Source organism: Amblyraja radiata, chromosome 26, assembly GCF_010909765.2.
Source record: "Amblyraja radiata isolate CabotCenter1 chromosome 26, sAmbRad1.1.pri, whole genome shotgun sequence".
In the NCBI taxonomy this organism is placed as follows: domain Eukaryota; kingdom Metazoa; phylum Chordata; class Chondrichthyes; order Rajiformes; family Rajidae; genus Amblyraja; species Amblyraja radiata.
Window position 1 is genome coordinate 29,209,943 of NC_045981.1, and position 20,501 is coordinate 29,230,443.

Consider the following 20,501-nt stretch of genomic DNA (forward strand, 5'->3'; position numbering starts at 1 on the left):
AAGGAACTGCAGATGCTGGAATCTTGAGCAAAACACAAAGTGCTGGAGGAAATGAAGCTACTGCCAGTCTGCCATCTGGATTGGCATGGACTCTAATATTAGTGTAATGCAGTGTGGACTGCAACATTGGTGATTTCTCTCTCTTCATCAGCCAGGTCTGGGCATTTCCTTCAGCTCAGAGCTTTCTCCTGGGGCTTTGTGTTCTCACCCTAATGATCCTCATAAACTCATCAACCAAATGGCTCCCTCCACATCTTTTCCCCACAGGAAAAATCGACCTTTGGGACAGGTTTCCTTTAACTTTTCCATCACTCTCGCACCATCTCTATAGCTTGGTCATCCAGCACGGAAACAGGCCCTTCAGCCCAACTCGCCCATGCCAGTCGAGATGCCTCGAAAGCGTTGGCAAAGCCTGCAGCATCTCTTGTGGAACAACTTAATAAATAGCCAATGAGATACTGGAATATGGAGCAACAACTAATCTGCTGGAGGAGCCACACGAGACTGCTGATGCTGGAATCTTCAGCACAAATATAAATTGCTAAACTGACAATTATCGGTGTTGGTTTATTGTTGTCACGTGTACCGTGATGTAGTGAAAGGCTTTTGTTAGCATGCTATCCAGACACGTCATACTATCCATGAAACAATTAAGCCATACACAAGTACAACATGTAGTGCAAAGAGAAAAATACCAGAGTGCAGAATACTGCTACGGAAGTCCTGACGAGGTTGAGATCGGCCGCCTTGAGATCGAATGAAGGGGGTGAGAAAGGTCCTTGATTATGTTGGCTGCTTTCCTGAGGCAGCATGAAGTGTAGATGGAGTGGGAGGTGGGGACGCTGGTCTGTGTGATGGACTCGGATACATCCACAACTCTCTGCATATTATAACTTCATGAATTATAAAGTTGTAATCATTATGAGTGCACACATTACAGATATAGGGTTGATCTGCTGTGGTCAGCTAATTATGCAAATTATCACTGCAATAAACTCAACATATCCCTAATTTCCACAAAAGACAACGAGAAATGATTTTTTGTCTAATTTGTTGTTTATTATTTGAAATTACTCAGACTTGGCAAACGTTCAGTTCAAGAGAAGCCTCGTTACATTCTTTTACTGATTCTCTTGTAGGTGATGTCTCCAAACGTGAGAACCTGGAAGAACAAGAAAGATTACCGAAGATTTTCTAAATTCATATCTTTTTAAACATTGTTCTTTATCAAAAAAAAATGCAGGTTCAAATCTGAATAATAAATGTATTACAAAGAGTAATTGAGCTGTACAGTGCAGAAACAGGCCCTTCAGCCCACTTTCTCCATGCCAACCAATTAGGCATACTGGGCTTGTCCCATTTCACACTTTCTACTTTCTCCAGCTTTAACAAGCACTGGTTTCCCCCCTCGCCCAAAGAGAATGATTTTCCTAACACCCACCTTTACAATCATAGAACAGTACAGCATGGAAACAGACCCATGACTTTCCCATTTATTGTTAGCCAAAGCACAGGAGATTACTTAGATCTTCTGTAGGTGCCTTGGAAAGCGACATCATTATTGTAAAAAACTTTTTTCTCATCTTTCCTCGAGCCTTTGGCTTAATTTCTAATACAAAGCATTCTAATCATATTTGAAGTCAGTGCTTTGTTAGTGATGGTACACCCCAGCACAGCGTGGTGTGATCTATAAAAAGTGAAAAATTGGTTTTGCAAAATTTTAGAATCTTAATTTTTGCACTCTTGAATTGATCAGTTTTATTGGAAAAGATTACAAAAGTAAAAAAAAAAATCTTAATTCAATTAGGCGGTCAGACAGCTTAAACAGCTCAAGGGCCCAACATCTGCAGTCGCTTGTCTCCTTAAACAGCAACTGTTCTCACAGGTGGTCATCGCAGCAGCTGGGAAGTAAATATTTGATGTACCGTTGCTGCCAACAGTATTGTGTGAGCCGATATATCGAATGCTGTGGTATCAACGTCACTATTTTACCATTGACACCAGCAACAACAAATTAATTCAGGAAAGGACGCAAAGCGCTGGATTAAATCAGTGGGTCAAGCAGCATCTCTGGAGAATATGGAAAATCAGACTGATTGTGGGTGGGGTTGGGAATTAATTTCAGGAGATTACTTTAAAAACAAAATCACTCTTTAAGGTCCTTGCATGTTTTTAGCAGACTTTAGTTTAACTGTTTATGGAACAGGCCCATAACTCTTTCCCGCCAGGCATGATCAGCGAGTTGTCCTTTCACTGAATAATTTGTATTCAAGGACTTGAGGGGAAATAAAAAATAAACAATCAAATAAAATACACTGGTTAGGCCCCATCCCTCTAACCTATTCTACCTGTCTAAATGTTTCTTAAATATTGTGAGAGTACCTGCCTCAACTATCTCCTCCGGAAGCTCGTTCCATATACCCACCACCCTTTGTGTAAAAAAGTTACCCCTCAGGTTCATATTAAATCTTTTCCCCCTCACCTTAAACCTATCTCCTCTGGTTCTCAATTCCCACACTCTGGGCAAGAGACTCTGTGTTTACCCAATCTAATCCCCTCATGATTTTGTACATCTCAATAAGGTCACCCCTCATCCTCCTGCACTCCAAGGAATAAAGTCTTCATATGCTCAACCTCTCCCTATAGCTCAGACCTTCGAGTCCTGGCAACGTCCCCATAAATCTTCTCTGCCCGTTTCCAGCTTGGCAACATCTTTCCTATAGCATGGTGTCCAAAACTGACCACGATGCTCTAAATGTGGCCTCACCAACTCTTATATGACTGCAACATGACCTCCCAACTTCTATACTCTTCTCATCTACAAACAAAGCACTGTATGAATGCATGAATTAAAATCACGCAGAAATAAACACTAATTTACACAAGACAATGAGAGCTGAACACCTACTGAGTTGGTGTTTGAAATCTTTACATGGACACAGGAGTAGCAACCATATAAGTTGTTGTGAGAAGGAATAGGAAGCACTTACATCAATTAGTTTGTCTTCATTCAGTTCAGTGACCGCCGTTACTGAATTTAATTTGATAACAACCTTGTTTGCACCATCCAAATTTGCTACAGACTAAAGCAGAACAATATTAGAATTTAACAAGTGCAATTAGATATCCATAAGGCATTTGAATTGATGGATACATAACATTTAGGATTCCTTAACATTTGGGTAGCTAAAAGGCATCTGAGCTGATGGGAACGGGTCATTCTTGATTAGTACAGGTGTCAGAGGTTATGGGACAAAGGCAGAAGAATAGGGTTAGATGGGAGAGATAGATCAGCCATGATTGAATGGCGGAGTAGACGATGGGCCGAATGGCCTAATTCTACTCCTATTCCTTATGACCGTATTTGCTTGTGTCGGGCATCTAGAGGAAGTGTGTGCGTGTTACATAGTCTCTGTTATATTGGGACAGTGGTGATATTGACAGATAGAGTCATAGAGCATGGAAACAGCCCAATTAGCCCATGGCGTCAAAGATGCCCCATCTACACTAGTCCCACCTGTCCGTGTTTGGCCCGTATTCCTTTTACCTTTGTGCCTTTATGTAAACGATGTAAATAATTTATAATCTGGGATCCGTACCTTAATCTTAGTCCCTGCGAGTGTTCCAAACTCAGCTTCCTGCCCAATGGTAAATTTGTTGTGAATGACATTGTCTCCAGTTGTGATGGTGACGTCAAAGTCGTTTCCGTTCTGAACAATCTCTGTGATGCCCTTCGTGTCTTTGTATCTTTGAATCAGTTCGTTTGACATTTCTAAGGAAAACAAAAAGGGGAAAATTTCTGAATTTCCATCCAACCTTTTGTCATTTTTATAGCGGAATCATCGGATTCAGCGGTAATTAGATAGTTTATTTTATTAGTGTCACGTGAAAAACCTTTGCTTGCATGTGACCCAGTTAAAGAAAAGACTCTACATGATTACAATCAAACCGTCCACAGTGTGTAGATAAAGGATAAAGGGTACAACATTTTTTATTTTTTAAAATCTTTTATTTATTTATTTATTTATTTATTAGAAGTAGACATATTATAAAATGTAGTTACATATTATAGTAAAAAAACTTTTCATATACATCAATCATACATTATTAAAATTTTCCATTATCAATTACTTCTGCTTCTAGTGTTTTTATTTTTTATAGAAAGAGGGAAAAAGAGAGGGTAGAAAGTTACAAAGGTACAACATTTTATGTAAATAAGAAGTAAATATATAGACAGAAAGAACTGCAGATGCTGGTTTACAAAATAAGACACAAAGTGCTGGAGTAACTCAGCGGGTCAAGCAGCATCTCTGGAGACCACGGATAGGTGACGTTTTGGGTTGGCCCCTTTTTCAGACAGTGAATATATCTTGCTTGAAGGAAGTATGCCTTATTAACCCAACAGACAAATGAAATACTGTTCTATACAAATACATGTTCCAGAAAACAGTCTAAATTGGCAGCACAGTGGTGCTGGAGTAAAATTGGTGCCCAACAGATAGTCATACATAGATAGACACAAAGTAGGCCGGGCGGTATCTCTGAAGAACATGGATAGGTTACGTTTCGGATCGGACGCTTCATGCGTTTATCTATCTGAACGGGGTCGTTTAGAGATGTAGTGAGTTCGGGGATACAATGTGGAAACAGCTTCAGCCCACCGAGTCCACGCTGACCATCGATCTCCCGTTCACACTAGTTCTATGTTATCCCACTTTCTCATCCACTCCCTACACACCAGGGGCAATTCACAGATGCCGATTAACCGACAAACCCGGACATCTTTGAGATGTGGGAGGAAACTGATTACCTGGAGGAAACTCATGCAGTCACAGGGAGAACGTGCAAACTCCACACAGACAGTGCCTGTGGTCAGGATCGAACCTGGGTCTCTGGCGCTGTCAGGCAGTGGCTCTACTGCTGCGCCACTGTGCCAGTTGTTGCACTGAATGAGTAACTCTTACTTCTCCAAGCAACATTTCTGTTAACGAGGTCTGCTTTATCCCAGGCAAACAGATAGAAGATATGCCACTCACTTGCACTTTAAATTAGCAGGTACAAATATGTGAAATAAAACCAGCATATTTGTTTCTTGAGGTCTAAGAAACTCCCTGATTACTCAGAGGATAAGATGTGTATGAGTGAGACAAAGGCAATAGCAGTTTTAATTTGATATTTCGTCTTCAGCTGTTTTAACAATATGGTGGTAATCTTTGCTTCAACGGTGGGTCCAATAAAATAATTAGTAATGTTGGATGCAAACATTTTGAAGTACCTGCAAAGCAAATTTATTTTTTATGAAAGACAATTTAGCTTTTAATTTAAAACAAGATTGGATTAAACAATTAGTTTATAGCCTGCTTTCAAAATGCAACCTACAATTGCATGCAGCTTGTCCCTGTAAATACTTAACATTAGCAAATCGATTTTTACACAATACAGATGAGTTCCCTGGTCACAGATAAGGAGCAGAAATTTCAGATCCCATGCATTGATATTTAAGAAGGCAAAATGTAATCCTAATTAATATGGCATGGATGAATTATTTATTTTGATTTTAGGTGAAAATCATGAGTAGATAGGGTGAATGCACAGAGTATTTTACGTGGAGTAGGGGAAACAAGAATCAGTGGACATACGTTTAAGATGAGAGGGGAAAGATTTAACAGGAACCTTAGGGGCAACTTTTTCACACACTTTGGGTGGGTGTATGGAACAAGCTGCATGGTATGCAGTGTATGCATACACTTCCAACAAGTGTATGGAACAAATGGTTGAGCCAGGTACAATAACACCATTAAAGACATTAAAGAAAGGTTTAGAGGGATGTGGGCCAAACACGGTCAAATGGGACTACAGGTACTTGGATGGGGCATCATGGTCATAATGGATGAGTTGGGCTGAAGGGCCTGATTCCGTGCTGTATGACTCTATGATGAAGTTGAAATGTTGCATTGGCCCCAACAGGAATATGCAGTTCCCACCCCTAGCCCGAGGTGACTTCTCCAGTCTCAGACAATACCGGCACAGTGGCACAGTGGTGGAGCTGCTGCCTTATAGCATCAGAGACCCGGGTACGATCCTGACTACAGATGCTGTCTGCACGGAGTTTGTATGTTCTCCCTGTGACCACGTGGGTTTTCTCCAGTTGCTCTGGTTTCATCCCACATCCCAAAGACGTGCAGGTTTGTAGGTTAATTGGCCGCTGTAAAGTGTCCATAGCATGTAGGATAGAACTCGTACACGGGCGATTGCTGACTGGCGTGGACTTGGTGGGCCGAAGGGCCTGTTTCTACACTGTATCTCTAAACTAAACTAAGTCTGCCCTGCCCTTCTCGCTTCCCCTGGCCTCCACCCACCCCGGGACGCACACATTTCTTCCACCGTACAAGTCACCCTGATCCTTTCCTCTCATCCATACACTCATCCCATATTTCCCTTTCCCCTCCCTCCTGTCCCCTTCCACCCACATCCCTCCCTCCAGATTTACACATCTCTCCTCTTCTCTTTCTGACACCTTTTTGTCTCCGTTTCACCTCTAGCCTTTGTCACTATCTCCACCCAGCTGCCTACACCCACCTCTCTTCTCCAGCTTCCCCCACCCCACCCCTTCATTCCATCTGTCAAAAGAAGGGTCCCTACCAAAAAGTCGTCTGTTCATTTCCCTCCACTGATGCTGCCTGACCTGCTGAATTACTCCAGCATTCTGTGTTTTACTCAAGATCCCAGCAACTGCAGTTCCTTGTGCCTTCAGATTATGTCTTGAATGATACTTAGTAACAATATCCTCCAATTGATAATTATCTCCCTGCTCATTTTTGGATCAAACAGCAGCTTTTGATTCAGAAAATAAAGTTGGTTGCGATCAAATCCTGCTTGGTTCAACTTACCGATGGCTTTCATGAATGGTTCAAAATTCTCTCTGCTCTCAACCTCATACTTTCCAGAGAAGGACATCTCGGATGATCCGTTTGCAGTGGGTATGAAGTATAATGGCCTTCTACCCTGCTTTATAGTGCTGCCCAGATCTAGAAACCTGACAATAAATGCTTGGGAAATTTTATGGTTGCAAAAGATAGGTTTAATGTTTAACGGCAACTTATCACCAATTAATTATTTCTCAAGTTTCATTATCTCTGTACCATGCACTCCAACTGGTTACGAGGAAGGGAAGAAGATTTACTTCAATGCTCCGCCAGATTTAAGGGCGGCACGGTGGTGCAGCGGTAGAGTTGCTGCCTTACAGCACTAGAGACCCGGGTTCGATCCTGACTACGGGTGCTGCCTGTACAGAGTTTGTACATTCTCCCTGTGACCACGTGGGTTTTCTCCTGGTGCTCCGGTTTCCTCCCACACTCCAAAGATGTACAGGTTTGTAGTTTAATTGGCTTCATTAAAATTGTAAATTGTCCCTAGTGTGTAGGATAGTGCTAGTGTATGGGGTGATCGCTGGACAGGGTGGACATGGTGGGTTGAAGGGCCTGTTTTCGTGCTGTTTCTCTAAAGTCTAAAGTTAGCTGTCGGTGTATCACAGTCGGTTAAAGTTGGTTAGTTTGTTCACTGAGATGACTATCCCTCCTTCTTGTGGTCACCATCTGATTAGATTAGATTAGATTAGATTAGATTCCTTTATGGTCATTTAGACCTTTCGGTCTGAACGAAATTATGTTGCCTGCAGTCATACACAGAACCAATATAAACAAAACATACAATAAACACAAATTAAACATCCACCACAGTGAGTTCACCAAGCACATCCTCACTGTGATGGAGGCAAAGTCTTAGTCTCCGTCTCTTCCCTCCTTGTTCTCCCTCTGCGCTGAGGCGATCGATCCAGGACGGAGATGCCGCCCTCCAGTTCAGCGGACCTCCGTGGTGATGTCGCCGCCGCCGAAAGCCGGAACGCCGTCTCCGCTCCGAGACGGCCCGCCACAGCATCAGCTCCGGGCAGCCGCCCCAGCTCCAGGCCGCCGCCCCGCTCCGCTCCGGGTCCCGCAGTCTCCGCTCCAGGCCGCCGCCCCAGCTCCGGGTCCCGCAGCCTCCGCTCCGGGCCGCTGCCCCAGCTCCGGGTCCCGCAGTCTCAGCTCCGAGCCCCGCTGCATCAGCTCCAGGCCGCCACCGAAAGCCAGAACGCCGCACCAGCAAGTCGGGCCACCGCTGCCTCAGCCCTGAAGACGGCCAGCCTCTCGTTGGTGAGTCCTGGCTGGCTCTGCCTCCGGAGCCTCGGGGTCAGTCGCAGGCTGGAGGCCGCCAGCTCCGCCATTAGGCCTCAGCGCAGACGGAGGCAGAGAAGGGGGATACGACACAAAAAAGTCGCATTCCCCCGAAGGAAAAGACAGAGAACATGTTTCACCCCCCCCCCCTCTAACACAACCCAACAAACTAAAACTTAACCAAAACTAGTCTAGTTTAGTTTAGAGAAACAGCATGGAAATAGGTCCTTCAGCCCATATTGACCATTGATCACCCGTTCACACTAGTTCTATGTTATCCCACTTTCTCATCCACTCCCTACACTCTAGGGGAAATTTACAGAGGGCCAATTAACCTACAAACCCGCACGACTTTGGGATGTTGGAAGAAACCAGAGCACCTAGAAGAAATCCACCAGGTCACAGGGATAACATGCAAACTCCACACAGACTGCACCTGAGGTCAGTTCACAGCACCGATTAGATGGAAAAACCCAACAGATATGCAACAGAATTTGAAACCCTCCTGTGATTGTACATTGTGGTAAGATTACAGTGGGCATGCACTCATGTTGCAGATGCTGGGTGGAGAAGCATTTGTGAGGACAGTCTAATTTTGAAAAGGTTGTTTCACTGTCCACACTCTCATCCCGCTGCTGCCATTGGGAAGAAGGCACAGGGGTCTGAAAACTTTGACCTTCAGGTTCAGGAACAGCTTCTTCCCAACAACCATCATGAACACTACAAACACCAACTATCTGTATGCTGAACCGGAAGTGGCGGCCCTGCCTGGCAGCTGCGGCTCGCCTGCAGTCCGTCTGTTTTTTCTTTTTTGTTGTTGTTTTCTTTTGTCTGTTTTAGTTAAAGTTAGTTAAATTTAGTTTATTAGGTTGTGTATGTGTGGGGGAGGGGTTGGGAGAAACATGGTTTTAGTCTCTTCCTTCGGGGGGAGGCGACTTGTCCTTGTCGTGTCCCCGTCTCCATCTCCGTCTGTGCTGAGGCCTAATGGTGAAGCTGGCGGCCTCGGGGCTGTGGCGGTGTTCCGGCGTTCCGTGGTTCCGGCGTCGGACCAGACTTCGGAGCTGTGGTGGCGCTCCGGCGTCGGACCCGACTTCGGAGGCTCGGCCGCGGGCCCAGTGACGACATCGTCGGGAGCTCGCAGGTCCCAGGTTGGTGACCTGTTTTTCTGGAGCTCCCGCAACAACAGCTTCGTCCGCTGGACTGGAGGGCGGCAGCTTCGGCAGCTTCGGCAGCTTCGACCACCCCGGGCTGCGGAGTTTGAACCGGCCCGTTCGTGGAGCACGGTTGAGCCTCGGGACTTACTTACTATCACCCGGTGCGGTCACAACATCGGAGGCCTGGATCTCCTCAACGCAGAGGGAGAACAAGGAGGGAAGAGACAAAGACTTTAAGACTTTTGCCTTCTATCACAGTGAGGAGGTGCCTGGTGAACTCACTGTGGTGGATGTTAAATTTGTGTTTATTGTGTGTTTTTGTTATTTTTATTATATGTATGACTGCAAGGCAACAACATTTTTTTTAGTCCGAAAGGTCTGAATGACAATAAAGGATACTTTGTCTTTGACTTTTGAGTTTGTATGGTCTCCCTGTGACCACGTGGGTTTCCTCTGAGTGCTCCGATTTCCTCCCACACTCCAATGACGTGCAGATTTGTAGGTTAATTAGCTTAGGTAGAAATTGTAAATTGTCTCTAGTATGTAGGATAGTGCTAGTGTATGGGGTGATTGATGGTTGGCACAGACTCGGTGGGTCAAAGGGCCTGTTTCCACGCTGTATCCTAAAGTCTAATTATTGGACTTTGTTGCTAGTGCAGAAAATCATTCCCAATCGGTTCCTGGTTGTGTTTTGCTCAACATTCTGAGATGGCTATATTCATCAACTCACACTTTACTCTGTGATGGATTCCCACATTGAGATTCCTTCTGAGTGAAGTCAGTTTTCTCCAACAGCTGCTGCTGGAGTACGGTCCAAAATCACAAACAAGGAAAACAACAGACATTTGGCTAACCAGCCCCTCATCTGGTCAGAGCAGCGGAGGGACCTGTTACGTGCTGGGTTCCATTTCACATTAGTGCCTCTCATGGTTGCTCCTTGCAGTTTAAACTTGTTTGAGCTTTTAGTTTAGTTTAGCTTAGAGATACGGTGCAGAAACAGGCCCACCCATCCGCGCCGACCAGCAATCGCTCCGTACATTCGCATTATCCTGCACCCTATAGACAATTTACAATCTTTACCAAAGCCAATTAAACTGCAGAAGATAGACACAAAAAGCTGGAGTAACTCAGCAGGTCAGGCAGCATCTGTGGAGAGAAGGAATGGGTGACGTTCCGGGTAGAGAATCTTCTACAGATCTGAAACGTTACCCATTCCTTCTCTCCAGAGATGCTGCCCGTCCTGCTGAGTTACTCCAGCTTTTTGTGTCTATCTTCGGTTTAAACCAGCATCTGCAGTTCCTTCCGACACAATTAAACTACAAATCTGTACATCTTTGAAGTGTGGGAGGAGACTGGAGCACCCGGAGTAAACCCACGTGGTCATGGGGAGAAGGTACAAACTCCAATACGGACAGCGCCCGTGGTCAGGATCAAACCCGGGTCTCTGGCGCTGTGAGGTAGCAACTTCGTCCAGCTCTAAGTTGTCCATTCGATTGGGTTCTGCTTTGGGTGTTTCAGTTACAATGTTTGCTACTTATTACTGGCTGGTTTGGGGTTGTGAATGCATTAAAATATTTGCCGTGTTATGATCAGCAAAACTGGGAGCTAAAGGTTTCCAGATTGAGGACTGAAATCAATCAAAAGTTGGCTTCTTCTCCATATATTCGTTTGCATTTAATTATTCCAAAAACTTGGCATTTGTGGGAAAGGGATGATATAAATGTCATGCCACATGTTATAACCTCTTCAACAAAATATGTTATAAACACCATTAAAGTGACAGATTTACGAGAAGTAACATAGTTCCCTGTTGCCTCCTAAATCTCTGCCCTACGGTTCACGTTGAACAAGAATCTTTTCATCCTGATTTTTTATTGAAATGGCAGAGCATGGAAACAGGTCCTTCAGCCCACCGAGCCCACACCGACCATCGACCATACATTCACACCAGTTCTCAGGGCCGGCCTTAGGAGGTGCGGGGCCCAATTGGGAACAATTTTGGTGAGCCCCAAGTTCCCAGCCAAGGTCTGTAGATTCATAGAAATATAAATAAAGTCTATTATGGACCTTATATCTCTAGGGTAGAATGGAAAGTAATCAAAATGTGCGCTTAAAAAGTGCCTGCGACTTAATGGACCAAACAGATCTAGGCTACATTTTAATATAAAATTGCATACATGTAAGCCTACAAGTAACAAACAAAATGTGTAGATCACCTCTAAAATGTACGTAGTTACAATACCACTTGTTTTAGTGACGGTGAAATGAAAAAAAAAGAGTAATTTAATTAAATAGATCCTGGAAAACCAATAACCATTGGTGAAAAACCAGTCCAGGCATTATATTTTGGGCTTCAGCCCCATCCTACCCTTTGGGCTTCTGCCCCATCCTAACTTAGTTTTGTGTGTGTGTGTGTTATTTGTGTGTGTGTTAGTTGTCTGTGCGCTACTTGTGTGTGGGAGGGAAGGAGAGAAGGGAGGGAGGGTAGTAGAGAAACGAGGGCGGGAAGGAGAGAAAGAAGGGATGGAGCGAATGAGAGAAGGGAAAAGAGAGAGGAAGGAGTAATACTTGGATTAGTAAGTATGCAGATGATACTAAGATAGGTGGTGTTGTGGATAATGAAGTAGATTTTCAAAGTCTACAGAGAGATTTAGGCCATTTGGAAGAGTGGGCTGAAAGATGGCAGATGGAGTTTAATGCTGATAAGTGTGAGGTGCTACATCTTGGCAGGACAAATCAAAATAGGATGTACATGGTAAATAGTAACGAATTGAGGAATGCAGTTGAACAGAGGAATCTAAGAATAACTGTGCATAGTTCCCTGAAGGTGGAATCTCATGTAGATAGGGTGGTAAAGAAAGCTTTTGGTGTGCTGGCCTTTATAAATCAGAGCATTGAGTATAGAAGTTGTGATGTAATGTTAAAATTGTACAAGGCATTGGTGAGGCCAATTCTGGAGGATGGTGTACAATTTTGTTCGCCAAATTATAGGAAAGATGTCAACAAAATAGAGAGAGTACAGAGGAGGTTTACTAGAATGTTGCCTGGGTTTCAGCAACTAAGTTACAGAGAAAGGTTGAACAAGTTAGGGCTTTATTCTTTGGAGCGCAGAAGGTTAAGGGGGGACTTGATAGAGGTCTTTAAAATGATGAGAGGGATAGACAGAGTTGACGTGGATAAGCTTTTTCCATTGAGAGTAGGGAAGATTCAAACAAGAGGACATGATTTGAGAATTAAGGGACAGAAGTTTAGGGGTAACATGAGGGGGAACTTCTTTACTCAGAGAGTGGTAGCTGTGTGGAATGAGCTTCCAGTGGAAGTGGTGGAGGCAGGTTCGATTTTATCATTTAAAAATAAATTGGATAGGTACAGGTAGATGGGACTAGGGGAGAATAAGTGTTCGGCACAGACTAGAAGGGCCGTGATGGCCTGTTTCCATGCTGTATTTGTTATATGGTTATATGGTTATATGGAGGGAGGGAAGGAGAGAAGGAAGGGAGGGAAGAAGGGAAGGAGAGAAGGGAAGGAGAGGGCCGTCGGCGGGAGTGGATGCCGGGCTGAGGGCAGATGGGTGTGAGCTGAGGCCGAGGTTTGTAAACGTTGCTCCAACCCCCGGCCCGGCCCTCCCTGTATTGTTCACCGCGTCTCCCTGGGGACAGAGAGGGGTGGAGCCGGGGCTGTGTGTGTGAAGCACGGCGACTGGAATGGCAGGAGCGCTGCCGTGAGCGAACGACCCACATCCCCCTCTCCCCCTTCTCCATTCCCCCTCACACCCTCCTCCCCGTCTACCCCTTTGTTCCCCCTCCACCCCTCTACTGTCTCTCCGCCCCTCTCTCCCCCCTCCACCCAGGGTAGATCTACCCGAGCCGAGAGTAGATTACTTTGGCGCGGGGCCCCCTTACTCGCGCGGCCCAATTGGGAGCAATCGGTCCAATCAGCTTAAGGCAGGCCCTGCCAGTTCTATGTTATCCCACTTTCTCATCCACTCCCTACACACTAAGGAGGCAATTTACAGAGGCCAATTAACCTACAAACCTGAAGGTAGACACAAAATGCTGGAGTAACTCAGCGGGACAGGCAGCATCTTTGGAGAGATGGAATGGGTGACCTTTCAGGTCGAGACCCTTCTTCAGACAGACGTCAAGGGGGAGGGAGATAGATAGATAAGGAAGTGTGAAAATGTGAAAACAGGGCAAAGGGAATGGAGATGAAGGAAAATGTAGATCCCACCCGAGGTCAGGATCAAACCCTGGCCTCTGACGCAATGAGGCAGTGGATCTACTAGCTATCTTCATGCATGGTAAAGAGGAAAGAATTAGGATAATAAATAATATTCTTTACGTTATTGAAACCTTAATCAAAAATGTAGAAGTTACCTCAATTTATTTAAATGTTTAATTTCTCCAAAACATTCTCTTGCATGATATATATTTTCATACACTGGTGTGGTGATTATTTAGTAAGAGTGGGTGAATTATGAGTGTTGTTTTATTGACCAAATAGAATTATACTTCAGCATATTGGATTTAGTTCAGTATCATACCAACATTTCCAAACATGTTATCTTTATACAAGGAGTGAATTATTATATCTTGAATCAAATCTGCTGCATTATAAAATAATCCAAAGGTCTGATTGATAAAGTAACTTGTCAACGTGTGGTGAACCAATAAATTATCTCTATAAAGTACAAGGAAATGTTCACGTGAACTGGGTTTCTACAGTTGTGACAGGCACCATGTTTCAGGACAGTAGTTGCCCCTGTCCCACTTAGGAAACCTGAACGGAAACCTCTGGAGACTTTGCGCCCCACCCAAGGTTTCCGTGCGGTTCCCGGAGGTTGCAGGTGGTTGCCGGAGGTTGCAGGTAGTGGAAGCAGGTAGGGAGACTGACAAAAACCTCTGGGAACCTCCGGGAACCGCACGGAAACCTTGGGTGGGGCGCAAAGCCTCCAGAGGTTTCCGTTCAGGTTTCCTAAGTGGGACAGGGGCATTAACTGTGGGAAATAACAAAAGGAGTTATCTCTGCTATTTTGAGCAAATTGCAGAAGAATGAAGCCAAGTGTATGTGCCTCACTTGAAATAAGCCATAAGTTATCTGCAGACGTTGACTGTCCTGCAGTATATTTCCAACACATGTTGTTTACCGGACAGAACAAGTACATTTTATTATAGACACAAAGTGGTGAAGTAACTCAGCAGGTCAGGCAGCATCTTTGGAGAAAAATGATGACCCATCATTTTCCACCAGAGATGCTGCCTGAGTTACTGCTGAATTACTCCAGCTGTTCCCGCTGTGTCCCGTTTCCCAAGCCTTCAAAGCCGTCGACTTCACCTTCCACTGTCGCCACCAGATCACTGCATTGGCTTGAAGGTCTAAGCTACAAATTCCCAACCTGTGCTGAACCTTTCTATTTCATTCCTGGATATGCTGGGACGGAAACAGCCAGCCCCGGAGTTTGGAAAAAAGTGGGAATTAAGTTTCCATTGCAAGTTGGCACGTGTAGACTGATGTATCTTCAGCAGATGAAAGCATCGGAGGCTACAGGTGCTGTTATCTGGAGCAAAACCCAACCTCCGTTAAAGGCTGGAGGTGGAAAGGAGACAAAAGGGGTGACAGACACGGAGAGAAGAGGAGGGAGATGTGAATACTCAACACCTGAGTACCCCAGCACTTTTGCGTGAGTTACTCTAGTACTGTGTGTGTGTTACTCTAGTACTGTGTGTGTGTTACTCTAGTACTGTGTGTGAGTTACTCTAGTACTGTGTGTGTGTGTGTGTTACTCTAGTACTGTGTGTGTGTGTTACTCTAGTGCTGTGTGTGTGTTACTCTAGTACTGTGCGTGAGTTACTCTAGTACTGTGTGTGTGTGTGTGTGTGTGTGTTATCTAGTACTGTGTGTGTATTACTCTAGCACTGTGTGTGTGTGTGTGTGTGTGTTACTCTAGTACTGTGTGTGAGTTACTCTAGTACTGTGTGTGTGTGCGTGTGTTACTCTAGTACTGTGTGTGTGTTACTCTAGTACTGTGTGTGTGTTACTCTAGTACTGTGTGTGAGAGTCCCTCTTGTACTGAGTGTGTGTTACTCTAGTACTATGTGTGTGTTACTCTAGTACTGTGTGTGTGTGTTACTCTAGTACTGCGTGTGAGTTACTCTAGTACTGTGTGTGTTATTCCAGTATTGTATGTGTGTGTGAGAGTTACGTGTTTTACTCCAGCACTATGTATGTGTGTGTGAGTTACTCTAGTACTGTGTGTGTGCTACTCTAGTACTGTGTGTGTGAGTTCCTCTTGTACTGAGTGTGTGTTACTCTAGCACTATGTGTGTGTTACTCTCGTACTGTGTGTGTGTGTTACTCTAGTACCGTGTGCGAGTTACTCTAGTACTGTGTGTGTTACTCCAGTATTGTATGTGTGTGTGAGAGTTACGTGTTTTACTCCAGCACTATGTATGTGTGTGTGTGAGTTACTCTAGTACTGTGTGTGAGTTACTCTAGTACTGTGTGTGTTACTCCAGTATTGTGTGTGTGTGAGAGTTACGTGTTTTACTCCAGCACTATGTATGTGTGTGTGAGTTACTCTAGTACTGTGTGTGTGTTACTGGAGCACTTTGTGTGTGTGTGTGTGTGTGTGTGCTTTACCCCAGCACTGTGTACATGTGTGTTTTACTCCAGCACTATGTGTGTGTGTATATCTGTGTATGTATATATATATACACACACACACATATACACTCACTCACACACACATATATATATATATGTTCAAGAAGGAACTGCAGATGCTGGAAAATTGAAGGACTTAAAAATGCTGGAGAAACTCAGCGGGTGCAGCAGCATCTATGGAGCGAAGGAAATAGGCAACAATTCGGGCCGAAACCCTTTGGGTTTCGGCCCGAAACGTTGCCTATTTCCTTTGCTCCATAGTTGAGGGTTTCGGCCCGAAACGTTGCCTATCTCCTTCGCTCCATAGATGCTGCTGCACCCGCTGAGTTTCTCCAGCATTTTTGTGTACCACATATATATATGTGTGTGTGTGTGTGTGTGTGTGTGTGTGTGTGTGTGTGTGTGTGTGTGTGTGTGTGTGTGTGTGTGTGTATGTGTGTGTGTGTGTGTGTGTGTGTGGGTGTGTGTGTGTGTGTGTGTGTGTGTGCATGATGCATGTATCTCTATGTGTGGAGTCGCCGCTGCAGTTCCGCGAGTCCCCGCCGTCGGCGCTGTGAACCCGGAACCCAGGCGGGGACATGGACATGGAGCGCGGGGCCGGGGCCGGTGTCGGGGCCCGCAGGGCGGTGGAGGTGGTGGAGGAGGAGACCGGGGCCGGGGGGGAGGAGGGCGGCGGCGGCGGCGGCGGCAAGAGGCCGAGGGCCAGCGGGTGAGTGAGCGGGGAACCGGGCCGGGCAGCGGCGCCACCCTGAGGAGCGGGGGACAGGGAGGGAGGGAGTGGAGAGGGTGAGGGGGAGATAAAGGTGGGGAGGGGGAGAGGGGATAGTTGAGCGGTGTGGAGGGATGGGGGGAGGGATGGGGGGAGGTTTGAGGAGGGGCTGGTGGTTCAGTTGTGGAGGGATAGAGTTGGTGATGGGGTGGAGGGGGGTGTGTAGGGGTGGTGTGTAGGGGTGGTGTGTAGGGGAGGGTGTGTAGGGGAGGGGGTGTAGGGGAGGGTGGTGTGTAGGGGAGGGGGGTGTGTAGGGGAGGGGGGTGTAGGGGAGGGGGTGTAGGGGAGGGTGGTGTGTAGGGGAGTGGAGGGTGTGTAGGGGAGGGTGTGTAGGGGAGGGGTGTAGGGGAGGGTGGTGTGTAGGGGAGGGTGTGTAGGGGAGGGTGGTGTGCAGGGGTGGTGTGGGGAGGGAGGGTGGTGTGTAGGGGAGGGGGGTGTGTAGGGGAGGGTGGTGTGTAGGGGAGGGTGGTGTGTAGGGGAGGGTGGTGTGCAGGGGTGGTGTGTAGGGGAGGGGGGTGTGTAGGGGAGGGTGGTGTGCAGGGGTGGTGTGTAGGGGAGGGGGGTGTGTAGGGGTGGTGTGTAGGGGAGGGGGGTGTGTAGGGGTGGTGTGTAGGGGAGGGGGGTGTGTAGGGGTGGTGTGTAGGGGAGGGGGGTGTGTAGGGGAGGGGGGTGTGTAGGGGAGGGTGGTGTGGGAGTGGAAGGAAAGGTGGGGAAGGGGTGCGTGATGATGGATGGTACTGCAGGGGCAGGAGGGATGGAGGTGATGAGACTGGGTATCGTTCTCACCGGGTTAACATCTGCTTCTGACACACTTTTTCACCAGGCCTGTTGGATGGTGACATTTTCAGGTCAGGACTCTTCCTCAGACTGATTGAGGGGGTGGGAGAAAGCCGGAAGGAAGGTTGGGTTGGGACAAAGACTGGCAAGTGTCCTCTATCTACTTATCTCACACTTTACTTGCCAGACTTTGTCCTATCCCACATCTCTTCCATTTTTCTCACACCACCGATCCATGCACCGCAGAGATGCTGTCTGAGTTACTCCAGCACTATGTGAATTTCTTTGTTAACCGGCATCTGCAGTTCCTTGCGTCTCCTGTAAAAACTAGCGTACTGACAGAAGCAGGTGATCAAAGTTTGTGATTAGTGGAGGTGCACATCGTTATGGGGGTATTTGCAAATAATTTCTGATGGTGATGATGTTTTGCTTATGTACCTCTGGTAGTCTGTGTTTAAGAAGGAACTGCAGATGCTGGAAAATCGAAGGTACGCAAAAATGCTGGAGAAACTCAGCGGGTGCAGCAGCATCTATGGAGCGAAGGAAATAGGCAACGTTTCGGGCCGAAACGTTGCCTATTTCCTTCGCTCCATAGATGCGGCTGCACCCGCTGAGTTTCCCCAGCATTTTTGTGTACCTCTGGTAGTCGGCAGCTAACCTGAACTTCAAGCGGTGCATCTCAAGTGGCTGAAATGTTCACGATAGTTTAGAGTTACAGAATGGAAACCGGCCCTTCGGCCCGATGAGTCCACACTGACCATCGATCACCTGTACACTTGTTCAATCTCCTGCACCCTAGGGACAATTTACAGAAGACAATTAGTCTACAAACTTGTACGTCTTTGGAGTGTGGGAGGAAACTGGAGCTGCCAGAGAAATCCCACACGGTCATGGGGAGAACGTACAAACTCCGTACAGACAGCACCCGCAGTTAGGATTGAAACTGGGTCTGGTGCTGGAAGGCAGCTACGCAACTGCTGTGCCAGCCAAAACATAGGTCCTTTGTCAGTACGTGAATTAAAGCAGGTAGTTTATTTTGAAACTCCACATGATGGCTTCTACTATCTAAATATACTTAAAAGTGTTTTAATATAATATGAAATCTGTGGAAAATAGCAATATAGAGCCACAGACCTGCACAGCACAGAAACAGGCCTTTTAGCCCAACTTGACACACTGACTGAAATGCCCCACCAACTCTCGTCCCATCTGCTTATCTTAGACCTTTCCTATCCATGTACTTGTCCCAGTGTTTTATAAATAGTGGGCCCCAGTATATTACGCCAACCATGAGCCCCTTTGTAAAGAGGTGGAATATTCTGTTTTTGTTTCTTTCGGTTGGAGTACATGATATTTATTCACCTCCCCATCAGCCATAGTGTCCTTAGTGCCAGTCTAATTAGGATCAGCTACTGCAGCAGAGAATGTAAACTGAATCAGAAACCTTGTCACCCTTTACTAATAGGTAACGTGTTTTAATTTCATGTACATCTTATTGCAGTCCTGATGCTGTCAGAAATTGCACCTTAAGGTATCTATACAGATTAGATTTTGAATATACGAGAATAATCATGAAGTTTGTTTGATGCTGTTCATGGAAACGCTTGAAGGGTGATTCTTCTTAGAATGGAAATATCTTGGTCAAAATTTACTACATATAAAATTTCTATAACATCTTGAGTTCTCTCTGAGTTTGTTTTTCTCCATACACTTGTGCATTGAGCAATATAACAGAGCACAAAGTGCTGAAGTAACTCAGCTGGTAAGGCAGCATCTTTAAAGAACATGAATGGCCATGTTTTGAATCGGGATCCTTCTTCAGGCTGATGGAATAGGAGGGGAGAAAGCTGGAAGAGGTGCGGGCAGGACAAAGTTTAGCAAGTGATAGGTGGATACAGGTGAGGTGGAGGGTTTGGTTGGTAAATGTGTGGACAAAGGGAAATGGAGATAAAAGGAGACATAAACTTGTCACATAAATAAGGAAGTTGAGTGAAATGTGACATCTAGGTTTATTTGGCAGAAACAAGGTACTGCAGATGCTGGTTAACAATGAAGGACATAAAGTGCTGGAGTAACTCAGCAGGTTTAGGCAGCATCTCTGGAGAACATGGATAGGTGATGTTCGGGACCCTTCTTGGACTGATTGTGGGGGGGAGGGAAGAAAGCTGGAAGCTTTGGTTCCCCCCGCCATGTGGTTTAATTTTACTGATTATATACTCCTATGCAACATCAGTAAATGAATCCTTGTTGACGGCTTTGCCATGTGTAATGATCCACAGCTTTTGGTATATTGTGGGAGATGATCCTGTTGTAATTTGTCCTGCTCGGATGTCTGTTTTGCAGGGATGTCAGTGGTCAGTGCTGCACTATGGAACATCAAGTGGAGACCGTGATTCAGTATGAAACATCTCTGCTGCCCAGTGAGTGACTGGAACCCCAGCAGACCCAGTGGAGTGTCTGATGAGACCGAGGGGGGTGGGAGAGGAGGAGGAGGAGGCGGAGGTGGGAGAGTGGGAGGTGGGGGTGGGAGGAGGGGGAGGGGGGAGGGGGAGGAGGGGGGAGGGGGAGGAGGAGGAGGGGGGAGGTGGGGGTGGGAGGGGGAAGGGAGTAACCAAAACATTTTCAACAGGTTTGCATTTGCTACCTGCTTTGAGCATATAAACCTCCTTGGGGACAATGCTTATTTTGAACATTGCCTGGAGTGAAGGAAACTGTTTCCTGCCTGTTGCATTAGTTATTTTATACTGCTGTAATGTTACTGTAATAATTCAAATGTTTAAGGTATAGGTAATAACTTTATTAAGGTAACTTACAAGTGATACAGTTACAAGTGTCTGTATATATAAAAGTAAGGACATAAAGTGCTGGAGTAACTCAGTGGGTCAGTTCTGGAGAAAATTGCTAGGTGACGTTTTGGGTCTGGAA

At 45.8% G+C, this 20,501-nt stretch overlaps 2 protein-coding genes across 2 annotated transcripts in view; one reads left to right on the forward strand and one right to left on the reverse strand.

Moving 5' to 3' along the window:
- Positions 1-1,046: 1,046 nt before the first annotated feature.
- On the reverse strand, positions 1,047-6,957 carry LOC116988107 (fatty acid-binding protein 1, liver-like). Its single transcript, XM_033044588.1, has 4 exons — positions 6,891-6,957; positions 3,600-3,772; positions 2,991-3,083; positions 1,047-1,162 (listed from the first exon to the last, which is right to left on the reverse strand). The coding sequence occupies exons 1-4, from the start codon at positions 6,955-6,957 to the stop codon at positions 1,112-1,114; spliced, it is 384 nt and encodes a 127-aa protein (XP_032900479.1). The 3' UTR covers positions 1,047-1,111.
- Positions 6,958-16,608: 9,651 nt separating this feature from the next.
- engase (endo-beta-N-acetylglucosaminidase) overlaps positions 16,609-20,501 on the forward strand; it is a 51,361-nt gene continuing 47,468 nt past the window's right edge. The window contains exons 1-2 of the mRNA XM_033043982.1: positions 16,609-16,739; positions 19,920-19,996. Of these exons, the coding sequence (XP_032899873.1) occupies positions 16,609-16,739; positions 19,920-19,996 (208 nt within the window). The remainder of the gene's footprint in view (positions 16,740-19,919; positions 19,997-20,501) is intronic.

Excerpts from the sequence above, each read along its gene's own strand:
- LOC116988107 (XM_033044588.1), bottom strand. The coding sequence starts at position 6,957 with ATGTCCTTCTCTGGAAAGTATGAGGTTGAGAGCAGAGAGAATTTTGAA. Across the intron at positions 3,084-3,599 it reads TCGCAGGGACTAAGATTAAG|TCTGTAGCAAATTTGGATGG; the intron begins GTACGGATCCCA and ends GTTCTGCTTTAG. Across the intron at positions 1,163-2,990 it reads ATGAAGACAAACTAATTGAT|GTTCTCACGTTTGGAGACAT; the intron begins GTAAGTGCTTCC and ends TTGTTCTTCCAG.